Source organism: Homalodisca vitripennis, chromosome 6 (genome assembly GCF_021130785.1).
Source record: "Homalodisca vitripennis isolate AUS2020 chromosome 6, UT_GWSS_2.1, whole genome shotgun sequence".
Classification (NCBI taxonomy): domain Eukaryota; kingdom Metazoa; phylum Arthropoda; class Insecta; order Hemiptera; family Cicadellidae; genus Homalodisca; species Homalodisca vitripennis.
In genome coordinates this window covers 124060353-124079455 of record NC_060212.1, presented here as the reverse complement: position 1 = coordinate 124079455, position 19103 = coordinate 124060353, and the positions used below count along the sequence as shown (strand labels likewise).

The 19103-nt window shown below is 32.5% G+C and overlaps 1 protein-coding gene across 1 annotated transcript in view; it reads right to left on the bottom strand.

Annotated features, from left to right (window-relative positions):
- The window catches only part of LOC124364908 (DNA (cytosine-5)-methyltransferase 1-like), a 49053-nt gene that overhangs the window by 19804 nt on the left and 10146 nt on the right, over positions 1 to 19103 (bottom strand). The window contains exons 7-17 of the mRNA XM_046820716.1: positions 18230 to 18348; positions 17168 to 17412; positions 16229 to 16410; positions 12325 to 12466; positions 9877 to 10007; positions 8564 to 8761; positions 5800 to 5949; positions 5152 to 5370; positions 2946 to 3020; positions 2580 to 2673; positions 1928 to 2062 (exon numbers count right to left, since the gene is read on the bottom strand). Coding sequence (XP_046676672.1) covers positions 1928 to 2062; positions 2580 to 2673; positions 2946 to 3020; positions 5152 to 5370; positions 5800 to 5949; positions 8564 to 8761; positions 9877 to 10007; positions 12325 to 12466; positions 16229 to 16410; positions 17168 to 17412; positions 18230 to 18348 — 1690 coding nt within the window. The remainder of the gene's footprint in view (positions 1 to 1927; positions 2063 to 2579; positions 2674 to 2945; positions 3021 to 5151; positions 5371 to 5799; positions 5950 to 8563; positions 8762 to 9876; positions 10008 to 12324; positions 12467 to 16228; positions 16411 to 17167; positions 17413 to 18229; positions 18349 to 19103) is intronic.

The following is a 19103-nucleotide window of genomic DNA, read 5'->3' as shown; positions in this document are numbered from 1 at the left end:
TTAGTAAATAATTTCTATACTGTTAGAAAATGTGTCATACACAACTAAATGCAAAATATATCAAACTACTAACTATTACTACAGCAAATTATTTTAAAATCTATCTACCAGTCGAGTTAAGTTTTTAAAATAGTAGTAGGCTACACATTGTTCTGAAAATTTATAAAATTTTACTTATTTAATTTCTAACTAATCATAAATTTGTTTACATTTGTAATATCTCATTTAAATACCAACAGTTTAATAATATTGTAACTTACACCAAGAATGTCAGCTTGTAGTCTAATACTTATAATATTATACTTTTGTTATAAAGTTCCTACTGCTGGAACATTCATAATATTAATGCATCATTAATTTACCATCTTATGTTCCTCAATATTGTGACGTTCCAATGAGTTTTGTATTTTCATCATTAGGTATCCACGCATTGGCATTTCATTGCAGGTTAAAATAAAAAAACATAGTACATGAAGTAATAACATTTAATTACCAAATTAAATAACAAATACATATATTCACAAAACATGAATTGCTATGATGCAGAGGCAACATGATCGCTTGAGCTAGACAGACCTTTAGTTGCAAACCATCCATCTAGCACGCACAAACGTGAGGCCACTGTATCGTAGCAGTTAGGATTTTTTGTAACTATAACAGATTTGTTTTGAAAAGTTAATAGTTCATATTAACTTTTATGTTTGTTTATAGAAGATTAATAAATAACTAAAGGAGTTTATAACACATATGTACACACACACAGAAATCAAGAAGAAGAATAACATACACACATACAATTTTGATAACTTACAATAAACATATATCAATCAATAGATTTTAAAATTAAGATAAACTAGCAACCTATTTTAGAGTTAAAATTAACATAAAACAAATTATCATAAATATAAGATAGAAATACATAAACTAGTGTAAAATTGAATCATCATCATAAATCATAAAATAAAGTAATTTCTTTAGACCAAATACCACAGAATACATTAAATCTTAATATCAAGGAGATTGTTATGCAAAGTAAGTTTACAACACCTGGAGTTATAAAGTGAATTTAGATCAGCTGGTGACTTGACAATAATGGAATTTTATTCTTTTGAATGATGGCTTAATATGAGATGGAGAAGAACCTTTTTTCATCAAAGCTAATCAACATTTGAGTTATTAAATACAGTAATACTTTTTATTATTTGTATTAAATTGGTGAATCTCGATTTTTGAATCGAATCCAAGAACAGAAAAGACATGTACTAGATGATGAACATTTGAATATTGGATGGCAACCAGAACTCTCAGATCTGCAAGGATTACTACTACCAGTATTAAATCTACACTAAACCGACAAGGATGATTGGAAGATGAATAAGTGTCAATGGAACATACAAAGTAAAACTGGATTTGAACTCAAGTAAGATCTACCCAATTCAAGATTCCAAATCTTTCAAAATTCAAATCTATTTTTGTATAAATTCAAACCTAACATGCACCAAAACATTTTATATGTTGGATATAGTTTTTTTATGTGCCCATGGCAGTATAATTCACGAAACCCTGTATCATATATGTGACAAATAAACTCAATAATAATTGTAAGTCAAACGTTTATTTAATTATATCAATAGCTAGTTAAGCAAGGGCAAAGAACTAGTTGATAAATAAATAAAGCAAAAAGACAAAATTAATATAACTAAATGTGTAATTTAATTTATAATATTTTTATAGTGTTTTACAATAAAACGCTAATGCATAGATACCTGATGATGTCAGTGTTGACAAAACAGGTTGCAACGTCATATTATTGAGGAACATAAGAAGGTAAATTTATAATTTGTTCATATATTTTTGTTTTTACATTATGTTAGTTTCTTAATTTAAAGCAGAAAAGATGTTTTATTCACACTGAACAGAACTTTACCTTGTCTTCTTTGCGAGAGTCTTTTTTGAAAACAGCCATCTTCCCTGACTTGAATTTGAAAACTCCTGGTGTAAGGAACACAAAGTTCCCAGGGCGGTACTCCACATCTCTCCACCTCACCACTCCGTACATCACCTGTAAAACACAGAAACCTTACAAGTCACATGGCAGTGCTATCTACTGTTTATCCTGTTATACAAGTTAAGGTGTATAATATAAATATAATATTTTGTGGTTAAAAACATTTTCATGTAAATTTTTTTATATGAATATAAAAAATATAAAATTATCGGTCATGTCACAACATGGATTTCAGGAATGCTCTGTATGGAGAGAAAAACTTTCAAGCCTTCTACAGCAAGAGACAAATAAAGGTCTGGCTAAAAACTAACACACTTATTTTCTAACAATATTACACCACAGTAAAATGCTGCACCACATTTAGCCAAACTGATAACAACACAGTCAAATGCTATACCCTATGAAATTGGAACGCAACTTGATGTCACAAGTCTGAGAATACATTGTGCTTCCTCACATATTATGAGTGTTTTATTTTTATAAACAACAAAGACCCGTCAGCAAATAACATATTTAATCAAAACTGTTATTATTCATATAATTAACCACAGAAAAGACTAAGTAAACCTACCTCCTTGTTAGGTCCTTCTTCATTTAATCTATCCTCTACTGAAGGTGTTTCTCTCATTGTTTGTTTATGGATTCTTTCACAGCACGGACAAAACCTGTAAAATACACAAATTTTAATACTGAACATATTGAAATAATTTCAATTCAGTTGCATATTTGCTACAATAATGTTGGGACAAAAGCCACAATCATTTTGGTAAAACAAAAATTAAGGTAATATCATTTACATACGCTGTGTATAACTCTTTTAATAATTTATTAATGCTAAAGTTCAAACTGAAACCGTTTATCAGAGAGAGAAAGAGAAGAGTCAAATGCGGTCTTAAAAGACAACATTTCCTGGCAAATTAGTAACAAAAATTAGTACCTGTGACTGTTTTCTGGCTTTAAGCATGAAGGACCAGATAGGATGTCTTCAAATCGTCCATGAAGAGGGTCATACCTGTCAAACATCAACCACATTATTACAAGTGGGAAAAACAATACTTTAAACAGTTCAAAAATCTATTTTAATTTGTCTCATCTTAGGCCAAAAAGACAAATTGTTATTTTGTTGACAACTCCAAAAGTACATTTTTTAAGATGTAAAAATTATATCTATACAAAATGTAAGAAGACATAATTATATCACTTTGTATTAGGCTCTGTAAAACTTTTTGTGTATCCTCAAATCATGTGAGGATACACAATATTTTTTATTATTGCCCCTATTTTTAGAACAATTCTAATAACTTCTTTCCTAATTCTTTGTATTAACCACGTGATATTCTGAGAACTTTAACACAGCAAAAACAACAACAAAAAACAGGTACAAGTTCTTGTAAGCATAAAATTGCTAATCTTGCACACATGATTTAATTGGTTCGGAAGATAATATACGCTCATCAGCTTTATTCCCGATAAGATATCGGTGAAGGTTGCTTAGATTCCTGCATGAAAGAGGCTCTAAGTTTCCAATGCTTATAGTGTTATTTGGAGAGTAACAAAAAACCAGATTCTGATTTGATTCTTATGCAACCTGAACTTCCATGCAGTCAGTGGCTGATGTATGGCTTTCAAAATCAGGAAGGCCCAACAGTGTCAAAGGTTCATAAGAATATATCTCATGAGCAAAATGTCTAAGTGGGCATTCCATGTCAGTTTTCAATTTAGTTTAACTCCTGGATACTTAACTTCTTTTAAGATGATGAGGGATGCACCACCTATTTTAAAGCGTTTGTGACTGCATAGGTTTCTCTTACCGATGAATGCTTTTTTTCATGATTGATTCTACAAACCTTTTTCTGACACCAGTTATAAATGATTTGTAATATTGTTATAAGGAATATATCCTATGATTTCAGGGAACCAACCTTGAACAAGTAAAATTATGTTACTGCAAAGCTCTAGATGTGATGTTGACGGCTGCATGGAACTTTATTAAGAAAAATATCAACAAGATTACAGAGGAGTGGTGTTAGAACTTCTCATTGCTGCTATTTGTGCTCTCACCCTAGGAGTTGGCCATTAAACATATTTATAATGTTGGTCTGGTTCGACTAGTAATGCTTTCAGCTAAATTTAAAATTCTGAGTGAAGTTTGGAGTTGATTGGGGATATTTAAAGTGGTTTTCTTAAATACTCTTATGACATTCACATAGGAACTAAAGACAAACAAAAATCATAAGTACTAATATTTGCAAGGTACAATATAAATTCACGTATCTAACATATAATTCTGTTAAATAATTGTTCTACGTAGGTGGTAAAACCAGTCTGCTCCCCTAACATATTACAAGTAATCCAATACAAAATTTGAAATTTATTTGGATAGTCAAAATATATTGGTAAGAAATTATACTACTTTGGAATTATCACAAAGCCACTATTTTTGGAAGAGTTTTTCTTACCGGGTCGTAAAAAAACAACATTATTAGAAAGAACACACTTTATTTGAATGTGAAAATTACATGTCGTTATTATGATTTGTTATTGTCTTCTGTGTACAAAAATGAAGTTATTTTTGGCGAGAAGGAGGCCATTCTGTCCCAATATACTATTTGTTATTAGGCTATCTATATTAGAATAAAAGGTTTAGGTGGGCAGGACACGTGATTAGAAGAGAGGAAGATAAACTGATAAAGGAAATAGAGAGGAAATCAGGAAGGAAGGAGAAAGTTGAGTGGAACACCCAAGAAGCAACAGAAGGACAAAGTACAGAGGGACCTAAGAAAACTATCAGGTGTGATATAGGATGCTGTACACTGGGAGAGATAGAGGGTATCCATGGCCATGGGAGTAAGTAAGTATACAAGAATTTATTAGTTACTGAATTTGATTAAACCATATTCTGTCCTCTTAGGACACTAGCCTATGCGAGGATCAAACAGAATAAAGAGAAGATTCGATACAGTACAAGGTCGATGGTACTGATAAAAAGTGTACCACACACTTTTACCACAAACAGGATCTGAACCTGCACTATCTCTCTAGCTCAGACCCAAACTCCTACATCTTATACAGCTTGGCCATCGGCACTCCCGACCAGACAATGTTCAAGGACTGTTACTGTGCCACAAGAAATGCTAACATACCTCTTCTGACAGAAGAAAGTCTTGCCGTTGTCAGACCCGACACTGATTGTGAGGTCAGCTAGGGCACTGCCCCCAAGCTGGGCCCAATTGGCTGGAGTGGATATCAGTGTCACATCAGCCTTGCCTCCCACAGCAGATAATAGAGAGTCCTCGCACTCGTATATCACAAACAGCTCCTGCGGGTCAGACGTCTCGCCCAACATGGTGTCAGAGCCTCGGCTGCAATGATATACCAATTTAGCCAAGTCTACATTCTAACTACATAGTATAATTCCCAAACAGTTAGGAGAATTTTTGGAATTTTAAATTAACTTTTTAACATAAACATATATCAAAGTTGTAAAATCAAGTTACCTGCCTTTCATTTAAAGTTAAAAATATTATTCAGGAAATTTTCTTCTTGAAATGAGGATTTAATAAACATTTATCAAAATCGTTCAACCACTTATTTATTCTGTAAAAAGTGAACCTCTAATACTCATGTAATTTATAATAATTGTTATATAATTATTTCTACAAAATATTTCAACTTATCATCAGAATAATTCACATTCTTCAAAGCTTGTGATTTAATTTGCTTAATTTTTATACACTTAATTGTTATCATGATAACACTTAAAAATGTATCCAGACAGTAATTTTACTCACCAGAACCACTGTGCATGAAAGTATTTCTCTTTACTTTTGTCCTGCCACATGTAGTGGACACGGCCGATGAATACTGGGATAGTCGGGTCGTTGGGCTCAACCGTCACACAATCGCCCACACTTATCTCCTCATCCCCGACCATAACCTTGCTGAGCATAACAGACACCAATACACTATTACAATTATTCCTTGAAAACAATACATGTTAACTCTATTAATACAATATTAGTTTTTATACCAATATGATAAGTGAAGGTTTGGTGGGGATAATGATGATCTCAGAAGTGCACTGATTACTATGTAGGCAGGTTCTAAATGTATAGGACAAAAATAAAATCAAAACCGTTTCAAACATATCAAACTCGTTTTTAGTAAAGTTTCAATTAAACTAACTCTCTATACTAAATATAGAAAAGTTCCTTTAAAATATAACTGTTCAATTCAAATTAACATTTCTCAATCCCTTAACTGCAGTTGAGGTGTATACACGTTTTCAGATGCAATACTATTGTCAGCATTGCATACATATTTTACATGTTTTTTACATTCTGTTGTACTTTAGTGTTGTTATTACCTGACAAGGAGGCAGTTCACTATGGATACTATTCCTGTAGAGTAAAGTAATCTGATTGTATAAGGGTATATGAAATATAAACGGTATTATTCTTATTATTCTTTTACAGAGTTTCCACTCAATCTTAATCATCAAATAGTAAATAGTCAATAGTAATTTCACGGACGATAGTACCAAAAAAATAAAAATAGAAAAAGATGGTGTTTTCCACATGGAGTAGCTGATTTCAGTATCTAGCACTGCAACACGCCATGAGCACGTGTAGTGGTCTAGGACTCGGCACTTGGGCATCTGTTGCTGATACTCGCATCTCAACCTCAGCTTGAATAAAGGTGTGTTTAGTTCCTCAGACACTGCGAAATGGTGAAACTATTTAAAACTGTTCCTTATTTCACTCACGATGTCGACGATTTGTGCAGGAATGGCCGGATGCGTCTAAAATAGGAATTGATTTTAGGTATTGGCTACGACACAAGCGGGGGGCGGTATACATCAAACGGTTGGTCGTTGTATCGCAAAACGCAGGATCGTTTAGACGGCCAACGCACGTTTCATCAGCGTTCTACTGCGATTCAAGTTCCCCTTCTCCGCCTCATTCAGCAGTAGTGTCTTGATGAAACAACATCAATGAAGAATATTTTTTATTCTATATAATGCTTCGCTGTTTCGTGATTTAAGATGACACAGAAGAAACTGAAGAGTAGCATATCAGTTAGAGTTTATCCCATCTTGAGTCCCAGGTTTCTATCGAGTAAGGTGTACCTAATACTGCTGCACTCAGAGCTCAGGGAAGGCGCCAGAACTTTTAAAATTATCACCAAATGCCCGAAAAATCATTCAGCAAACAAGTGTGGAATATTAAGTGTGTTTTTTGATTCTACAACAGACGACTATACTATACTTCTATTATAACTCATTCAAAGTTTAAATCGCACATTTTTAACAGTAAAACCATGTTAATAACATCAGAACTGAAATGAAACACACCTGTAATCAAGCTGAATTGAGACGTGAGAATTGGTAACAGACGCCATAAGTGCCAAGTGCTGGGCCACTGCACACGCTCGTGTGGTGCGTTTTGGTGGCTTTGTGTATCGAATCACATTATGGAGCGGTTCACACGAGCGAGTGCGAGCTGGCCGATCGCACGCAATGTGCAGGCACAATTGCAAGCAATTGCCACCACTACAGGATCGCAGCCGACAGCGGAGGGTTCAGAGGGACTGACAGTGGATCGCTAATAGTGGTGGATGCTTCACTATTCTTGAAATATGAATGTCTGTGTTTGACATAGAAGTCTTTGTAGAAGAGTTAATAATGTTTACATAACAATAAATATTATTATGTATATTAACTGTCCGCTAAAAAAATTTTATTTTCATATTATTTTTATTTAAAAATAAAATGTTACGTATCATATCATAAGCAACACTAAAATGTAGAAAATTACTAAATAAAATTGACATGTTTTAAAACTGAATAGTAAATTAATTACTCCTGCAGTCAAGTTGAATCTTAATCCATTTAAAATTGTACCTGTGAATGTTAACAACAACAAATATTTATTTAAAAAAATGTAGGGCTCATATAATTTATGACTGATTATTCATTGGCTTTATAAAACAAAAACCTGTTTAGGCACAAAATTAGTACATGCAGCACAAAATTAGTAAACCATAATGAAAATTAAATTTTCTCATGCAGAAACTGCAAGTACAATCTTAATCTGTTATATTTTATTAATCTGTTAACATAAATGGTGATATAAAATCTTTGTCAATTTCAGAAAGGTCTTGCAGTTACAATTTTTATTTTCTACCATCAGAAACTCTCAAGAAAATATAAAATGTATAAGATTGGAACTATATTGCACCAAGTGAAAATGTTTAACTACCTAAAAATTTGACATACTACATGAAACACACTTAAAATCATGGCAGGAAAATGGATATAATCTGTCATGACTTTTTATAATTCTCCCTAACAAGACTTACTACTAGCAAAATGCAAACTTAAGTTGTTCCAATAATGGCAGATACTGAACAAGCTACGTCTTTTATTATATTGCTACGTCATCATCATTTTAATAGACTACTCTATTTTAATGAAGTATAATACAAAATTTAGTTTAACACCTTGTCATTTGTAGTATATTTATTTAATGTAAAGGTGTTTAAATCTAGGTCTACCTGAAATAGATCTTTCGCCCATCATCCTTGAGCGGCTCACCGACCCACTCCATGCTCTTCTTGTCTGATCTCACCCTGAACTTGCGGGGATTTGAGTTCCAGCTCATGTTGCTGCTGTCATCAGCTGATATCTCCATATTGTCATCGTCCTCCTCTTGATCGTCATCATCAGCTTCTTGTATAGCCATGTTCGGACACCTACAGGCAGCAGTTCATTCTAATAAATTATTCCTTACTGAATTTTATAGTCATTCTCACTCTTGACAATTGTTTTTATTTAAAAATGTTTAAAATCAACTTAACATATATAATGTTGTATAATCTAACAATGTTAAGATTAAGATTATTAAAGGTATATATATTAAAATATTTAAGAACAATCAAATCTCGTAAATATTTCAACATAGGGTAATAATTTTTTTATTAAAAAAAAAAAAAAAAAATTCAAAAGAGAAAATTTATGAAGAATTTATGATCTTAATGCTAAGAGGAAAAGTTAAGTGGTAAAAATGTATGAAAATTAATGACAAAGCCTACTCAGGCCAAACATATGTGACCGCAGACGACTGTACTTAAAATGAGCATTATTATAACTATGCCAAAAACAATGATCATCTTTTGTGAATTTTAAATTAGTGCAACATACTTTGCAAGTTCAGGCTGAAATAAACATGAAAAGCCTGATCTCAGTGATGAAATTTCATATGAAAGCGCCTAATATTAACCAGTGATTCCTAAATCTTCTCCAATGTTATGTGAACTACATCAATTAAGTTGTGTTTAGAGTAAATATTGTAAACATATTCAATATTTTGTAACAACGTGGCTACCGTATAATTTAGTAATTCCTATATTCAGTTTCATGTGCGTTAGTGATTATAAACTCTTTAACAGAACAATGCAAATGTTATTTCATTCATAATGTTTATCTTATGTTTACTTTATTCACTTCATTACGCATAGCTGATTTATTAGCAATGCTTCAAGAGTATTAAATTTATTTTTATTAATCATTTTTCAGTTATGTCACCTATATATGAAAGATTTCTAAAACTTTACTTTGCTTTAATAGAATTAAATTTATATTCCACACTGCCATGACATTCTATAACAAAACATATATCAAACACATTAAGAACTATAAAGAGTATTCTTCAGTAACAAAACTTCTGCGTGTTTTTCCAAAGACTCACATTTATTGACATAGAATTGCCAGGCATTTTATGCATGTAACATGTGAAACAAGCCAAAGACTAAAAGGGCTAATATAACAAAATAATGTGATACAATACAATATTGTATTGCGCTCTGACCTGCGCTTGACACAAGCCTGTTTGCTGCGTCCAGTACCACCGAACTTGATCATGTCGACACAAGAAGGACAAGTGCCACAATCTGACAGCTGGCAGGCTTCACACACTCCACACCTGCGTCGCTTGGGTCCCTGTCGTACATCACATCATATTTGTTAAACCGCTATAAGTGACTTTCATCTGATAAATAAATGTTTGCTGACTTAATAATCTTGATTAAATAAGTAGTTTTGATTAAAACACACCCAACCCCAAGTCCAAAAATAATCTATTTCATCCTTTTAGTGCCTACGTCCATATAGGCAGACCCACTCTAAAACTACTGAGAGATGTGAACGTCTGCATAAACAGACATTGCAAAAACCACAGAAGCATAAAGACATACGTCTATACGCTCATAGAAAAAATTTACCATCATTTTTAAATATATTATAATAAATATAAATATAAAATATTTGTTGGTATATAAACAATCAGAACGGACTGAATGGCATGAAAAAATATTTATAGCAATACTGTATGATTCATTAGCTGTTTAGTTTTAAATTTAGTCTCAAACAACAGAAAAATGAAAATGTAGTTTTCCTAATAGCTTAATAACTTTTACAGTTTTTAAAATATTAACCAAAACTTTTTATGATTATATCCTACTTATTTTTTTTTTTAGTTACAATTATGTTTGATAGTGAAGGCATTTCTATTCCTATTCCTGCTATTCCTAATGTGAAAAAGGAAAAGATGTATTGTTAGTAAATATATTTTTTTTTTTTTTTTAATTTTTAAATGTACATTAAATTACCAAATTTTTTAGTTTTTAAAAAGGAAACATATTTTTTAACGTGTAAAAAAAATAGGAAAATACCTCACTGTTTGTAATTTTAACAATTCTTTTTTTTAGTAAAACACTGCAAAATGGCTGAAATAAGCCTGGCATCCTTTAGCAGTACTGGGTGGGAAATACCTGGCATTCTTGGAAATGAAAATTTTTGACCTGGCACTAAAAATATTAAACATCTACAAAATTTGTTTATTACTTATATAAAATCTTATTAATTCAACAATATAGAGTTATTATATGAAAAATAAAAATCCTATTATATGAATCCTTGTTATGAATGCAATCTGTATATAATAATTTTTCATAAATAGGTATTAACGTCCATCCATTATGTTAAATGTATTAAAATTGTTGATTAACTTAAAATTTAATCACAAATACATGATCATTACATTACAAATGTTCTGATGTTGCGGTAATTGTGTTTTAAATTTATACATTACATCAGAACTCTTTTTTCAAACCAACACCTTCAACCAACTTACAAGTTATTCAAGTAGAAACTCTTTATACAATACAAAGCAAGCGTTGTAATCTTAACTTTGTTGTTCCTGTGGGCTGTAACAATTAATTGTCAGTAGTACATAAGGAACTAAGAGCATTTGTTGTAGATCAATTTTTATTCTAAAGTCCCACTTGTTAATTATTTGATGTTGATTGGATTTAAAATGAATTTTGATTTTTGAAATCCCCATGATTGTGATTCTAATTATTAAACAAGTCCTTATTAAATTGTACTAATAGTTGAGGTTTTATTTCTTCAAACAAATTAAAGTTTGACCAAAAACATACACAATTGAATTATAGATATTCCATTTCAATGAATCAAATTTTTTGTAATTTATTAAATTTCATGTCCCTTTAGATGTAATGTAATGGACATTACATTATGTATTTATCATTCACTTGTAGTTCTATGATTTAATGTATATATATTTCCTTTTAGTTGTTACAATATTCCTCTTTATTCATCTAGAATCATTCCATCATAACCACTTAAATTTCTAATGTCTGATTTTCAATAGTAAGGAAGAATTTTTGAATTTTTCTTATGATTTTGAATTTAAAGTACTAATTTATTCACTAAAAACACCACTTCAAGCATGATATATGGATTTAAACATATTTACGGAGCACGTGTTCACTAAAATCAAATTCATCACCACAATCACAAATTAAATGAAAAGCCCTGTTACTATTTGATCACATTAGATTACATCTAAAGATATAATCAATCATCTCTATTTAACATTTCATTGGTTAATTTGAAAAACACATGGAAAAGAACAGAGAGGACACCTGTACCTCTTTCCCCCCTTTACTGTCTTGTCATCAAGAAGTAGGAGGAAGGCTGAGATTTCTCAGAGAAACATTGAGGTCCACAAAACGGGGGTCACACACAGAAAATCAACTGAAGTCGTTAGCTCCCCAGCCTCCAACCCAAACCAATATGTTTGAATAGAATGAAAAACATCCTTGTTTACGTCTAGAGGCCATACATCAATTCCCACTTACTGTTTTTACTGCGAACCATTTGAATTTGAATTTTATCAATGTTGACCTGTTACACATTAGATGAAAACGACACCAACTGAATTAGGAAAAATTACCTTGGAAGAAGCATCACTATCCAATTGGTCAGAGAAGAATGTTTCAAACACATCACTGACCAGTGGAGTAGTTGTTGCCTTACTCCATCCAGCTAACTTCTTCTTCTTGAAGTCTTTCTTTTCTGACCGTCTCATCGCTCGTCTAGAATCAGACACTTTATTCTTTACACTATTTATATTACTTCTCTTGAATAAGAGTACACATTGACAAAAAAAATACAATTAAATTTTGTATTAAACAAGGCTTTCAATATCCTACGTCTCACCCATCCTCCAGTAGAGAAAGACATCTTACCAGTAAAACTCTCAAAAAGTTATTAAGTGTAAAGTGTTAATTGCTTGAAAAAATGTGCCAGTGTGTCATATTACTTTACAGGTTATCATTGTATTGTATCATTCTTCTAGTTTAGCATGCATCACATAATTGATCACATTTCTATTTTGACTAAACCTTGGCCACTGTGCCACGATGTCGAGCTACTGTATTACACTGCATTTCAAGTTCTCCTTATATTGTACAATTTCTCTAGTTTTGCTAGGTCAAGGTGTATAGAAAGTTCTCAACTCAACCTGTTATATCACATATAAAATTAACGTGTGCTGTATCATATATAATTTCTTAGTTTTTTTACATCATGGCATATTTTTATTCAATTATAATTCACTGTGTCTATGTTTATTACTTTAATTTCATAAACTTTTCATCACTATTAATAGTAACAATTTACTGATCATGATAATGATCACTATCCTAATTAAAAATATTTATTCTCATTATAACTTTTCACTGCTTAGCATTAGTGAGCTATAAGTTACTATTACTGTAGCTATATAATACTACAGTAATTATTTATTTAAGATATAACACTTTTGATTCAGAACAATGTAAAGCTAAAACATAATGTATGTCAACATATGAAATCTATTTGAAAGTTATAGGTTTCATGTTAGATATCATACAAATCCAATATGGAGGACACTTAACGACTGTTGTAAAAGTGCTCTCTTAATTGGTGTAGCTTTTGTAGGTAAAACAACAAATTCCTACAAAACAAAACTTCAACCTGAACTTTTAAACGTGAAAATCATATACAACTTATCAATATGAACTTACCAGAAGACAATATATAACTTACCTTATTACAGCTTACCTAAATGACACAAAAGCAAGTTCTCATTTAAATCCAAATACTTACACTAAATCAGAATATTAAATCTCTTAATAAGTAAGAACTTTATAACTTGAACTTATTGTTATAAAGAACAGCATAAGACTTGATAGTGAATAGGCACTGAACTGATATCACTTCTAGTTATGCCAGATGTACAGAGCTGAGCACCTGTGCTGACTGTGCACTGGCATGCATACCTACAGACTCTGACTCATCTCTCGCTTATCACTCAGCACTATCGGTACAGATAGGTGTTTGTATTGTATGTATTATCGACACAGCATTTAACTGTTAATCGCTCAAACATGGCTAACAAGATACACAAATTGGCGCAGGAAATAAATCCAGCTAACCAAAAAAGACCACTTAAAAAAAATTTAACAGGAGCAATCAGCCAAACCTCACAAAAACTGCCTAAATTGTGTACGTCTTTTTGTTGTTTATTTTATTAAGGCTGACTCCCTAACATGATAAACCAATGCAAGACTCCTTACATGCCTATCTGGTCTCTGTGGCATCAGAGTAAAGTACTCAGCAATCATCTCAGACCCTTGCCAAAAAGGTTTCATGGAGGATGTGTAAACCTTACAGATAATCTACCTTAAGGAACTGTCCAAAGAAGAAACTTCAAACTTAACTTGCAACGGCTGCTCAGATCCTTTAAGACAGGAACACAAAATACCCAATGGACAAGATAATAGTCCAATCTGAAGAACAGCTTTTTTGACTCCCAGGTCAACAAATCATAGGGTTCAACATTCTCCCAATGTACAGAATAGAACAAAATTCTTGACAACTCACTATTAGAAATAGGAAATAATCTGGTTGAAAATATTCTCTGGAGATTGAAATAAATAAATAAGACAAATTGAAAATGAGTGACAGGATAGATAAAATCAGCTGTTTTAGGAAAAAGCAAGCTCCTTGAAGAAAAACATCATTAGACTGGAAGCCATGGTAGTGAGTGTAGAAGGTAAAATAAAAACACTGGAGGGAAATGTACACAAGTACTTAAGCAAGATTAAAAACCCACAGTGAAGAACTAACAGACTCTGTTAGTCCCAACTGCAGAAAGAAAAACAACTTCATGTAGAAAATATAGTTTGAAGAACTACATATAAAATCACAACAAACTATTTAAACACACCAAAATTTAAAATATGGTAAAATACTCTTCTGGTTTTTCAAAAGAATAAGGCGGGAAGATGGAAACACTCAAGAACCAAAGAAAAACACTTCTCGAGAGAAAGCATCCCTCCAGCATCACAATCCTTGGTTAATACAGAGAAAAAGGAGGACCAAACAGATCAACAAATCCATCAATGAATATGTCTACTACTGTGACTAAAACAAAACCTAGGGAAAAAGAACTTCCCCTTACATGTATACAACTAGTATACCCTTACAAGTTAGAAAAAGCCAAGAAGAACATTCAAAACACAACTAAGAACAATAACAAAAGGCTTGATGATAGGACGTAATCAGCTGTCAGTAATAAATTAACACAAATCCTAATAACACCTCTTATTCACCAGTACAAAGATGGACCCTTTCCAAAAATAGATAAGCAACCCATAAAGCGACCTCCAGCAATTGCGAAGCAGTTCACTCACAAAGAAACTCTTGAAGAGTTGTTGCCCACTGACCCTGACAAAGCCAGCAATGCAGAGAACATAATACAAAGAGAGGGCAAAAATAACAAAATGAACATCCCTTTGCAAAAACCAGGCAGGATTATTTTATCATCACCCCAACAAACCCTGCACCAGAAGACACACACCAATGAAAAAAATCACACCAACTATTTTTTATTTCCTGCCAAAATAAAGTATCAAAATACAAAACTAGACTTTTTTAACACACCCCTGGCAATGCAAGTTCAGCTAACAAATTAACTGACCTCCACCAAAATATTAGGGGGTTGAAAAAAAAGGTTAATGCGCTAAATCATCTATTAAAGGAAACATGTTTCCACATACCGGTCCTAACTGAATATGCCCTTCAGTTGGAAGAACTAGAGAACACCTAGGTTAGAGGATTCTGCTTAATAGCAGAGTGTAGCAGAGCAATTCATAAGCTGGGTGGAGTAGCTATTTTCATCAAGGACACAATTAAAAACATCACTGAAGTTATCAAAATATCCGACCTATGTGAAAATTATTTATTTGAAGTGGCAATTGTATGTATTGCATTAAAGGATAGGCTCTTCTGTTTTGGGAATGTACACATCACCTGGAGCAAACACGCAGCATGGGATATACACTCTCACTCAAACTCGACTGAGAGGATGCTCATAATAAATATTTTATACTAGTGGAAAATATCAACGTTGACAGGTTAAAACCAGGCAGGCATGGAAAACGTTATCCTGGAAGAACTTGCTACACAAAATTAAAAAGACAAAGACACCATTATTATTAATGATGGACTTTTTAGGAGCACTTTATCATTACATTAATTTTGACACATTACTGTACTTGAAGTCTACATAATAAAGAATCTGACTATCGACTATAACAATGGATCAATCATTAAGAGTCTCCTAAAACTCTTTGTACAGCTTTGCCAAATCCTAAACACATTTGAAAAAAGAATTGACTAAAAATCCAGCAAATCGCACTGTAAAATACATTAATAACTGCTATAATATTAAATATTGCCTTACCAAATACTTAAAAAAATGTTAGTAGCTTTGTAGTTTTAACCTAAGTGTTTGTTATAAATTAACTTACCTTTGGCCAAAGGTGACGCCAGCTAGTTTCACAAGTGCGCGCATGCAGGGAGAAGTGATGAGCAAATCGTCAGTATTATCGGCCCCCGTGTCGAAGCTGAGTACCTGGTCACATACAAACTGAGCGTGCCGCAGCAAGCTGTCCTCAGTGAGAGTGGTGGTTCCAAATGGAGGAACTGTTGTCTGCAATGTGACAGAGGAGGGTGCAATTAAATCTCATTTGTTGTTTAATTTTCAAAATTGTTATAACAATGCCATTATAATTGAAAACGCTTACACAACACAAATATTACCTTATGCAAAAACATTTCAACACTTTTTAATGATGTTTTGGATTGTTTGTTGTTGTTGGTTTTTAACAAGAATAGCCCATACCTCAACAACAAAACAAGTTTACGTACATATTAAACATAAAATGGTATTCTACTCTACTGTATAATAATAAATCATGTTTATTGTCATATCAATTTTACAATCATTGACAAAGTCAAATAAGCACCTTAAGTCTCTTAAGTCAGAGGAGGTATTGCAAATTATTTAAAATAAAACATCTATAAATATAAATAAATAGCATAATAACAATGATGAGAAAAAAAAGCATATGAGGTCTGTTCAAAAAATTTCACGACTTTTTAATTTCTGCGGATTCATATAATTTTTTAAAATTTTGGTGGCATCATGTTGGTACACACATCTTTGGTGTATGCCAACAAGCCCAGCTATTTTGAATGTTCTGTTAATTATTGACAGCTGATTTGCTTACACGTGTCATGACTTGTCTTCCATTTGTGCCTATTCCAAAAAAATGGATCAAAGAATCTGTATCAAATTTAGTGTTAAAAGTAAGCGCTGGACACAGCTATCACCCGAGGTTCAGGTAATTGCCACTTCCAAAGTTAATAAGTATCATTTTGAAATAATACTTTAATTTAGCTCTCACCTGAAGCTTATTGAGTAAATCTTCGTATGATGCGTTCTCCTCCTCTAGCAGGAACTCTATGACCAGTTTACCCATGTATATCTTCTCCTTGACACTCTCCATGAGAGGAGCGTAGGCCTCGCAGGGCTCCATCAGGTAATACTCTCCATACGCAGTGGAGAAACCAATCAGAGCACGCTCCCCTCCATCGTAACCCGACACCCACCACTCATTGATCGGACCCATGTCCTTCACAGGTATACCACCTGCAGGTTCGAAATCACATTATATTGTTCAGTATTCATTAAAAAGTGTTACTAGTAAAATTTAAAAAATTTTAATAACCCAATGCAATTGTTTAAACCATTACAGACACAGACTAGTGTGAAAAAAGTGTAAATGTCAAGTTTAATGCCACTTAAGAAGACTAAAAATTCAAAATGCATGCCACTATAATATTAAACAAACCAAACTCGTCTAGGAAATGAGTTTAATAAGCCAAAATTTACCTTTATCCCCTAAGTATCAAACAAAGATTACAGTCCTAGATTTAACCAGAATAACACAATTACAGGACATTACATTATTTAAACTTTGGCTCCCATATGGCAAAATTTCTAATATTAAATTGAGCAATATAGTCGGATTGTGAGCTCTGGGAGTAAATGTATTAAGCCACCAAAATTTTTAATGAGCATAAGTAATCTGCCTTATCATAACAACACTTGCCTTGAATAATGCCATTCTTACACCACTTAGAATGATCATACGTAAACAGTCAGGTGATAACTTAACTTACCTTCATTTTCAGACTATTCTTCTACCCCTTGAAAAGATCATACGTAATCAGCCTTGTCATAGCAATACTTGCCTTAAATTATGCCATTCTCTACCACTTGGAATGATCGTACATAATCAGTCAGGTGATAACTGTACTGACCTTGAACTTCAGGCCATTCTTCCACCGGTTGGAATGATCATACGTGATCAGTCTTGTCATAACACTTCTTACCCTGAGCTTCAGACCTTTATTATAATATTAAAATGAACTAAAATGATCAGCCTTATCATAACAGGACCTACCTTCAGCTTCAGGGTTTTCTTCATATATTGCCTTGATGTAACCAGAGAAATACAGGAGAACATTGCGCTCTATCAGTCCCCCATCAAATGGACACAAGTGGCCTGCTTTGTCGTAAATACTGCATCAGAATAAGGAAACAACTTAATTGGGTAATCAAAATGTTTATAAAGAGACAAGTGTGATTTTAAAATATGAACGTTTTCACCAGGAATTAATATAATTATTACAATAATTCTTTCTTAAGAGGTTTTACAAGTTACAGATAATGTGAATATTATAGAAAATTATATTAGAAATGTACAAGTACTGGCCCAACAGAAAGAGTAATTACAATTTTTAACAATCTTCAGTGTGAGAAATCAAGTGGGGGGCTTTAGAGACTTGAACACACTACCTCGGTGTAACTGAAAAGAGGCCCAATATCATGTGAGGCAAGATGTGTCAAATAATTTACACAAGGAGTTGAAGAGAGTTGATAAACTGAAAATTTATTCCAGAATCATCTGTTTAACTCTGTGGTGGAATTCTTTTACTGGATAGAACATCAACCAAGTTAACAACCAAAGCAAATCACGTTATATTTAACTTAATTAGTCCTTTTATTTAATTATGATCCTTATACTCAGTTTCTCCTCTTCCTTTTGTAACTATTGCATTTTACAAGTCTATTAAAGATCTTGATGATGATCAAGTTAATAATAGTGTTTTGACAATGAAAGATATAAACAAAATTTAATGCACAACAATCCATAGAACATTTTCACAATGCAAACCTTTACAAGAATATATTGTATTATTAGCGACTGGGGAATAGATAACTTACACGATACAGAGAATGCACAGATAAATGTTTTGAAATGCCAAGGTAACATA